The 10,136-nt window shown below is 35.9% G+C and overlaps 2 protein-coding genes across 2 annotated transcripts in view; both read left to right on the forward strand.

The window, feature by feature from the left end:
- The window catches only part of Depdc1b (DEP domain containing 1B), a 92,139-nt gene extending 88,467 nt beyond the window's left edge, over positions 1–3,672 (forward strand). The window contains exons 9-10 of the mRNA XM_048799985.1: positions 1,426–1,611; positions 2,531–3,672. Of these exons, the coding sequence (XP_048655942.1) occupies positions 1,426–1,611; positions 2,531–2,692 (348 nt within the window). The 3' untranslated portion in view covers positions 2,693–3,672. The remainder of the gene's footprint in view (positions 1–1,425; positions 1,612–2,530) is intronic.
- A 2,581-nt stretch (positions 3,673–6,253) lies between these two features.
- Pde4d (phosphodiesterase 4D) overlaps positions 6,254–10,136 on the forward strand; it is a 1,424,195-nt gene continuing 1,420,312 nt past the window's right edge. Inside the window, exon 1 of the mRNA XM_048800091.1 lies at positions 6,254–6,384. The gene's annotated coding sequence lies outside the window, so the exon portion shown is untranslated. The remainder of the gene's footprint in view (positions 6,385–10,136) is intronic.

Consider the following 10,136-nt stretch of genomic DNA (forward strand, 5'->3'; position numbering starts at 1 on the left):
CTATTTATGTGGGTTTGTCTCTGTGTCTTCTGTTCTGTACCATTGGTCTACATGTCTCTTTTGGCACCAATACCATGCCATTTTTATTACTATAGCTCTGTAGTATAGTTTAAGGGTCTGGTATTGTGATGCCTCCTACTTCACTCTTCTTGCTAAGGATTGCTCTGGCTATTCTGGGTCTCTCATTTTTCCAAATGAATTACACGATTGCTTTTTCTGTTTCCATAATGAATGAAGATGGGATTTTAATTTGAATCGCATTGAATCTGTAAGTGCTTTGGGTAGTATGACCATTATGACAATATTAATTTCTTCCTATCCAAGAGCATGGGAGATCTTTCCATCTTCTAAAGTCTTCTTCAATTTCTTTGTTTAATTTTCTGTAGTTTTCATTGTAGAGATCTTTCACCTCTTTTGTTAGATTGATTCCCAAATATATATATTTTTGAGGCTGTTTTGAGTAGAATAGTTTTCTTAATTTCTCTTTTGGTTGATTTATAGGAACACAGTTTGTTTATGGGTGTTAATTTTGTATCCTGCTACTTTGCTGAATTCATTTATGAGTTCTAGAAATTTTCTGGTGAAGCTTTTTTGGGTCGTCATGTCATAGGCAAGTAGGAATAGTTTGAGCTCTTCTTTTCCTACTCATATCCTTTAATTTCTTTCTTTCATCTAATTGCTCTAGCTAGAGTTTTGAGGACTATGTTGAATAGAAGTGGTGAAAGAGGGCTTATACCTGTTTGAATTGTTTAGTCATTATGTTTAATTTATCCTTAAATATTAGATCTTATTAAAGAGAGCATAGATTTTTTTGTTTATGCCGGGTGCAATGGCACATGCCTATAATTACAGCAGCTTGTGGGGCTGGACAGGAAGATCACTATTTCAAAGCCAGCCTCAACAATTTTAAGGAGGCCCTTAACAACCGACTAAGACCCTGTCTCAAAAAAAAAAAAAAAAAAAGCTGGGGGTGTAGCTCAGTATTTATGCATCCCTGGGTTCAATTTCCAGTTAACCTCCTCCAACCTCCATCCCCACAAAAAAAAAAAAAAAATTAAGAAGGATCTTGGCTGGGCATGGTGGCAGGTGTCTGTAATCCCAGGGACTTGGAATGCCGAGGCAGGAGGATTGCAACTTTAAGGACAGACTCTCAGAATAAAGAAAGCTGGGAATGTGACTCAGTGATTAAGCCCACTGAGTTCAATCCCTGATTCTTAAAAAAAAAAAAAAATAGGTCTTGGATTTAAACAAGTAAAAAAAAAAATAGACAAATCTATGATTTTAAAAATGATATTACTCTGAAATTATGGAAATATTTTTATTTCTCAATATACTTTTTCCAAATCAAATTGATAAATGACATACTATTCCTACTAGGATATGCACCGTAATTGATCTAAACTACGTTTTGTCCCTTTGCCTCAGATAAAATACCCAGGTGCTGATATGGATATTACTTTACCTGCTCCTGCATTTTGTCGTCAAATTAGTCCTGAGGAATTTGAATACCAAAGAGCTTATGGCTCTCAGGAGCCCCTGGCAGCTTTACTGGAGGAAGTCATAAGTGATGCCAAACTCTCCAGCAAAGAGAAGAAGAAGAAACTGAAGCAGGTAATGTGGACATTCTTCATAAGTCAGGTTTCCTCCTTCCTCTTCTTAGGTTGTTTCTTCTTTTTATCTCTATTTTGGTAAGTGTTGTGTGACTCTCATTCGAGACACAGCAGGTTTGATAGCGTGTTATTCAGTTCATATATTTCAGAAGTTCTATTGCTTCTACAACTGTGGCCAGTTTCCCAGATCTGCATTCTCGGATGTAATTTTTTCCCCATTATTGAACTCTTCATCTATGGAACTGTTCTCTTATGCTTGTCCTTTGTTTTGATGAGTGGCATGATGTGACCAACAGAATGATGACTCAAAGAAGCTAACTGTGAGGGCAGATTTCTATTTTTTTTTAATGTTAACTCAGATTGAAACCATCATGTCTAGAGTTTAAAAGCCATTGGTTTTAGGTAGCCACTATCAAATTGTTGTTCCTCAGGCATTGTTGTCTCTCTCTGTGATTGTGGAGAAGAGTTCAGTGGTAAGAACCAAAGGAAGAATATATTGCCTCCCTTTAAGGTTTTCATAAAATGATGTTATATCAGAATGGTTGCTTTTTCATTTGGACAAAAGTTGGTGGGACTGAGTTGGAGAAGCAGGAAGATAGGGAAATACAGTTGGGCCCAAATTTTCCTTAACTGCTTAGGACTTAAGTTATTTTTTCAAGTCAGAGTTACTTGTGAATATTTTTTAAGTGAGGTCTATTTATTGTTGGCAGTGGGAAAAATTTTAAGAAATATGATTAAAAGGAGAACTTCGTTCAAAGATTGGATCAAAGGAAAGATGAATTTGATCTATAGACATCAAAATGGAATGATTTAGCAAAAATAAAAACAGGGAGTATGGGGTCAGAAACTCTTCATTAAAACTTGCCCAGTTTTCTTGGCTCTTCTATAAATTTTTGACTCTTTTTGGACCTCTTGTTTAGTTTCAGAAATCCTATCCTGAAGTCTATCAAGAACGATTTCCTACGCCAGAAAGTGAAGCGCTTCTCTTTCCTGAAAAACACAAACCGAAACCACAGCTGCTCATGTGGGCACTGAGAAAGCCTTTCCAGCCATTTCAAAGAACGAGAAGTTTTCGAATGTGATGCTTCTGCAGGGACACTGCTTAGAAACTCTGTGGCGGTGGCTGTTTTGAATGCGAGCAGAAGAAAGAAAAGCACGACATACAGACTACTGAAGTGTACATACAGATTGTCTGACTTTTAAAATGTTGAGCCATTGTCAGTATTTTTATAAAATTCATGCTATTTTTAAAGTTGTACAAATCAATAAAAGATTATGAATCGAATATACAGGCTTGAAGTTGTTACAAAATCTAAGGTAAAATATTTTTATCTTTTGGGCTGGGATTGTGGCTCAGTGGTGGAGTGCTCGCCTCGCATGGGCGGGACCCGGGTTCGATCCTCAGCACCACATAAAAATAATGGAATTGTGTTGTGTCCATCTACACCTAAAAAATAAATATTTTTTAAAAAATATTTTTATCTTTTTATTGTTATCATGATATTTGTAAAATACTTGTGTGTGTGTGTGTGTACATGCTAGTTACTGATATCTTTGTGATAACCAGGTCTTAAGAAAGGTGTATATACTTGAACAAGAGACCCTGGATACTGTTATTGTGGTGCTGTTGACCCACTGTGATTTCTCCTGTGTAAATCCCACTTTTCATTGTTGCAAAGAAAAATTCTTAATGTCCTGTATTTTGATAGCTGTGTCTTTTATTGCAGGTTTGTTGGATGCTCTGACAGATTTTACAAAAATTGGGTCTTTTATAACATATGTAATTAGGGGGCTTTACATAAAAGTGGAGGAGGTTTTCATTTGCCAGCAATGATATAATTTCAAAATTATCTAGAGTCGTAAGATTGAATTGGACAAATTCTTTGGGCATCCTTAGACCTATAATTCTAAATTAAGCCTTTGTTATACAATTTTTTTCACAAATGTTTTTGTGAAAAACATAAATGGATTAAGCAAAATTAGACTACTTCCTTTATAAATATATTTTTCTCAGTTTCTTTGTCCTTTGGAATGTAAATAAATGCTGTTTTTTTAAATACCATATGTAGTGTTTTCCTTTTTTTTTTGCACATATTTAGATTGGTTAGAAAGCATCCTTAAATGCCTTTGCTAATATTCTTACATCAGTCATTTATTTCTGTAGGAAAATAAGTGAGATTTGGGCTTCTGTATTAACCTTTAAAAGGCACCCCCTCACACACACCCTCAGCCCCATTTGTTTGTTTTTTGCTTTGCTTCGCTTTGCCCTTTTGCAAAATAGTGGAGCACTTGGATCACGGACATGTGGAAGGCTTCCTCTGAGAGCCATTACCCAGAAAGCTAAGGACAACACCTAGTAATTGGCTTGTGGTACAGTCTGGGCTGATTTTTCATCGCACTTGAGATCTATTGCTGTTCTCTTGTAGCAGACCGCCTTCAGCTGTTGACAGAGATTTTGCCTCATTTAAAAAAAAAAAAAAAGGATAAAAGTATTCCTATTAGTTTGAGTGCCACCTTCCATTCCAAATGTGTAATGTAATTGGTTATTTTTAGTGTTTCAGGATTCACTTTCAGACGTTGCAAAGAATGATTCTACTTTCTGCTCTATTTGCCCTTTATGGCAGAGTTTATTTTCCAAAATATTCTCTCTATTGCTCATCTTTGGAAGTATATGTGATTATTATCTTTCTTTTCTTTTTTATGATTCCTTTTTAAAAAAGTTTGACGTACTTATGGAAAGACCAAAAACATCTCCACCACCTAAGTATGACACTTACAATAGGTAACAGTAATTTCCTAAAGCAGTTGTACTAATGCACACTTCCATTATCAAAGAGCTTCTTTTGCAGAACATCCTCACCAAAACATACCATTGCCAGACTTTGAATTGTCAATGTGAGGTATATAGCGGTGTCCATATACTTTTGGACTTTTTCACTTTTATACAAATTTTAACAGCATTTCAGCTACAACACACCTTGTTGAGATTTTGATTGGAATTCATTGAATCTATAAATTAATTTGGAGAGCATTGCTGTCTTTACAACGTTAAGCCTTCCAGTTCATGGTATGGCCTATCCCTCTATTTATTTAATGAGAAAATATTAAATTTTTCTGTAAGGGTTTGTAAAGTTTTTGTGAGATTTGCTCCTAAGAACTCAAAATTTTCAGTTATATAAAGAATAAAGAAAATAGTACCTATTCCCTAGCTTCAGTTGTTACTGTTCAACTGATAACTGATGTTTAATCCTATTATTGATGTTTTTTTACAGTTTTCTTTTTCTGTTCTTTGCTTGTATGTGGCATAAAACTGGCATTTTTAATTTTTTCTTTCTTCTCTTTAGATATATGTGACAGTATATTTTGACATATTATATGCACACAGAGTATAATTTATTCTAATTATGATCCTATTCTTGTGGTTGAACATGATGTGAAGTTACAGTGGTCACGTATTCATATACAAGGATAGAAAAGTGTCTGGTTTATTCTACTGTCTTTCCTATTCCTGTCCCCCTTTCCCTTCTTTCCCTTTGTCTAATCTAATACCAAGTTCCCCCTCAACTCCCACTTATTGTGTTAGCATCTGTATATCAGAACTTTCTATTTGGCCTTTTCACATATCATGATAGTCTCCAGTTCCATCCATGTACTGGCAAATACCATATTTTGTTCTTCTTTATACCATTGTGTATATATACCACATTTTCTTTATCCATTCATCTGTTGAAGGGCACCTAGGTTGGTTCCATAGCTTGGCTATTGTGAATTGAGCTGCTATAAACATTGATGTGGCTGCGTCAGTGTAATATACTAATATGAAATCCTTTGGGTATAAGCTGAGAGTGGGATAACAGGTTAAATGGTGGTTCCATTCCAAGTTTTCTGAGGAATCTCCATAGTGCTTTGCAGAGTGGTTGCACGAATTTGCAGTCCCATAAACAACGTATGAAGGTAAGTTTTTCTTCCACATCTCCTGTCAACATTTATTGTTGCTTGTATGCTTGATAATTGTTACTGGAGATGGAATCTCAGTGTAGTTTTAATTTGCATTTCTCCAATTACTAGAGATATTCAACATTTTTCTCATATTTGTTGACTGATTGTACTTCTTCTGTGAAGTGGCTGTTCAGAATTTTTGCCTGTTTATTGATTGGGTTATTTGGGTTTTTTGCTCTTAAGTAAAACTAGTATTTGTTTACTGATTTTTTTGTGTGTGTCAGGTAACTTTGCTAGACTTTCTTATTAATTATAAACATGTAGTGTGACTTTTGTGTTTGATTTTCTACATTTGTTACATATCAGCACTGATAGTTTTTGTTCTTCCTTTTTGTGGTAGACAGAATCTGAATGTTCCCAGTGATCCCTGCTTCCTGATATTTAGTACCCTGGATAATCCCCTTTCCTTAAGTGTAGATTGGCCCAAGTGATACTTTCAACTGATAGAAAGTGGTGGGATATCAATTCTGAGACTAGGTTCCATAAGACCCTGGCTTCCATCTTCCTTGCCCCCTGGCTTGTTGTGAGAAAAGCCAGCTGTCATGTTATGGGCCATGTACCGAGGCCATCTGGCAAAGAATTAATGCCTCTCATCACGGCCAGTGAAGACGTGGGTCTGTCAACAGCTCTGTGAGTGATTCTGGCAGTGGGTCCTCCCTGACTTGAACCTTGAGGTGACTCTAACCCTGGCTGACAGCTTGACTGCAGTCTTTTGCAAAACTCCCAGCCAGAGGTCTCAGCTAAGCTGTCCCTGGATTCCTGATGTACAGAAAAGGTGAGGTATAAAGTGTTTGTTGTTTTAAACCACTTAATATGACTTATAATGAAGTGATAAATATGACACACTTTCTTATTCTTAGGCCATTTCTCTCTCTTAATGCTGAATAAAAGTAATAACAGCCATCATTATCTTATTGCTGATTTCAAAGAGAAAGTTTTGACCATATTTTAAGATATTTGTAGATAACTTAAATTTTTTTTTTGTAGTTATAGATGAACAGCATGCCTTTACTTTGTTTATTTGTATGTGGCACTAAGGATCAAACCTAGTGCCTCACAGGGGCTGGGCAAGTGCTCTGAGTGCTATAGCCCCAGTACCTATAGGTAACTTTTGATCATGTTACGTGATTTTCTATTTCTAGATTGCCAAAACAGTTTTGTTTGTTTACTTGTTTTGGTCATAAGTTGATACTGGCTTTTTTGCATTTCTGGAGGGTTTTTGTAGGTTTCATCTTTTAAATCTGTTAATTAATCGATTTCTAATATTATATTAATATAGTAATTGATTTCTAATATTAAACCAATATTGCATTTGGGTGTGAGGGTTGTAGTGGGAATCTAAATCATGAACACTATAATTTTAATATATATCAAAATTTTGTTGTTAATATTTAGTATATATTTATTTCTTAAATCTATGTTCATAAGTAGAATTGGTTTGAAGCTTTATTATCCTTGTTGGGTTTCAGATTATTATAGTTTGGATCTTAAATGCCCAAATACCAATATTCTAAAGGCTTCATTGCCAGCCTGTGGCACTGTTGGGACATTGTACAGGTGGGACCTAGCAGAAGGAAGATCTGTCATTGGGTGCATGTCCTTAAAGGGGATGCTGGAACCCCAGCTCATTCCTCTCTGTCTTTGCTTCCTAGCCACCATGTAGTGAAAAGATCTTTGAAATGCACCCCTGCCATGTGGTTCTGATCCACCAAAGGCCCAAAGCGACACGACCAAATGACCATGAAGTGGAATCTCCAAAACTATGAATCAAAATAAACCTTTTCTTCTTTAAGTTGATTTTCTTAGGTATTTTGTTACAGCAACAGAAAGATGACTAACATACTGATTAGATTATAAATTGAGCTGGAGATTGTTTCCTTCTTCTGAAAGGGGAAAATTATTAGAATTATTTCTTACTTGGATCTTGGTTAGAACTCGCTGGTGAAGTCATAGAGAAACATTCTAGTTAACATTTTGTCACTGATATTTAATATAATTACAAAAATAGTTTGTTTAATTTCAGTCTTGGAAATTTGTTGAGATTTGTTGCATTTTTTAGCATATGGTCAATTTTTCTTAATATTTGATGTGCACTTGAAATTATGAATTTTATAGTTGTATTTTTCTCTATATAAACTCTTGTTCAAATTGTTTTAATTCTTACTGATTTTATGTTGTCTACATTTATATGTATTCCTTAAAGAATGACATATTTCTGTTGAAATTCATTATGAATTTCTATATCCTTATGGTGCACTGATCTTCTAATCATCAATGTCACCCTTTATATTTGTTTGCGATTTTTCTGTTTTGATGTTTTGATGTACACCTGAAACAGCATTCATTTAGATTTTTTTTAATTTGATGTTTTTAGATATGCATGACAGTAGGGTGTATTTTGCTCATTATACATACAGGGGGTGCAACTCATTACAATTTTGATCCCATTCTTATTAAATATGATGTGGAGTTACACTGGTTATGTATTCATATATGAATCTAGTAAACTTATGTCTGATTCATTCTACTGTCTTCTTTGTACCCATCCCCCCTACCTTCACTTCATTCCCATTTGCCAATCCAATGTACTTCTATAATTCCCCACCCTATCTTCCTTTGTTATGGGTTAGCACCCCCATATCAGAAAGAACATTTTGCCTTTGGTTTTTGGAATTGACTTATTTCACTTAGCATGATATTCTCCAGTTCCATCTATTTACCAGGAAATGCCATAATTTCATCCTTCTTTATGTCTGTGTAACATTCCATTGTATATATACCACATTTTCTTTATCCATTCATCTGTTGAAGGGCACCTAGGTTGGTTCCATAGCTTGGCTATTGTGAATTGAGCTGCTATAAATATTGATGTGGCTGTGTCAGTGTACTATGCTAATTTGAAGTCCTTTGGGTATAAGCCAAGGAGTAGGATAACAGGTTAAATGGTGGTTCTATTCAAAATTTTCTGAGGAATCTCCATACTACTTTCTGGAGTGGTCGAACCAATTTGCTGTCACATAAGCAATGTATGATGGTACCTTTATCCCCACATCCTTGCCAACATTTATGTTACTTGTATTCTTGATAATTGGCATTCTGGTTGGAGTGGGATGGAATCTCAGTGTAGTTTTAATTTGCATTCTTCTAATTGCTAGAGATGTTGAACATTTTTTTATACACACACATAGATATATATAAGTAGAGAGAAATATATAGATGTATATGCTAAACCCAAGGCCAACATCATTCTAAATAGAGAAAAATTTGAAGAATTCCCTCTAAAAACTGGAACAAGAAAGGGATGCCCTCTTTCACCACTTCTATTCAACATAATTCTTGAAACCCTTGCCTGAGCAATTAGGCAAAAGAAAGACAAAAATGAAGAGGTACAAATAGGAAAAGAACTAAACTATCAATATTTGCTGATGACATGATTCTGTATTTAGAAGACTCCAGAAAACTCCAACAAAAAGCTTCTTGGACTCATAAAGGAATTCAGAAAAATAGTAGGATATAAAATCAACACCCACAAATCAATTGTGTTCCTATACACCAATGACGAATCAGCTAAAAGAGAAATCAGGAAAACTATCCTATTCACAACAGCTTTGGAAAAAAAAACCAAACCAAACCAAACCAAAACAACAACAAACCCTTGGGTTTCAATCTAACAAAAGAGGTGAAAGACCTCTACATTGAAAACTACAGAACAATAAAGAAAGAAATTGAAGAAGATCTCAGAAAATGGAAAGATATCCCATGTTCTTAGGCAGAATTAATGTCAAAATATCCATCCTACCAAACGTGCTATACAAATTTAATGCAATTCCTATTAAAATTCCAATGTTGTTTTCATAGAGAAAGAAAAAGTAGTAAGGAAATTTGTTTGGAAAAATAAGAGACTCAGAGTAGCCAAAACAATCCTTAGTGAGAAAAGTTACACAGAAGGCATCACAACACCAGACCCTTAAATTATACTGCAGAGCTATAGTAACAAAAATGGCATGGTATTGGCACCAAAATAGACATGTAGGCCAATGATAAAGAATAGAAGACAGGGAGACAAAACCCACATAAATACAGTTACCTCATACTAGACAAAGTTGCCATAAACATACATTGGAGAAAAGATAGCCTCTTCAACAAATGGTGCTGCCTTTTCTCTTCCTAATCACTGAACTCATGGACATTCACCATTTAAGAGTCACAAACTAATTAAGGGAAATAAGTTCCTGATCCAAATGAGTACTAAAAATAACAGGAGAGAGCCGCCGCCCTCGCCTGCAAGGTAAGCAGACCTGTGACAGACTGGCGGGTCAGGCCCAGTGGCCTGCCAGCGTGGTACACACGTCACCCCAACTGGAGTAGGGGCAGAGCAGATCCTTCTCCCACGCCCGGATCAGGCCCTGCCGGTGTGGTGGTCACGTGACCCCAATTGGAGTGGGGGCGGAGTGGAACCGCCACCCGTGCCCGCAGGGTGAGCAGACCTGTGACCAACCTGCAGATCAGGCCCAGTGGTCCGCAGGC

This window comes from Marmota marmota, unplaced genomic scaffold (genome assembly GCF_001458135.2).
Source record: "Marmota marmota marmota unplaced genomic scaffold, marMar, whole genome shotgun sequence".
Classification (NCBI taxonomy): Eukaryota; Metazoa; Chordata; class Mammalia; order Rodentia; family Sciuridae; genus Marmota; species Marmota marmota.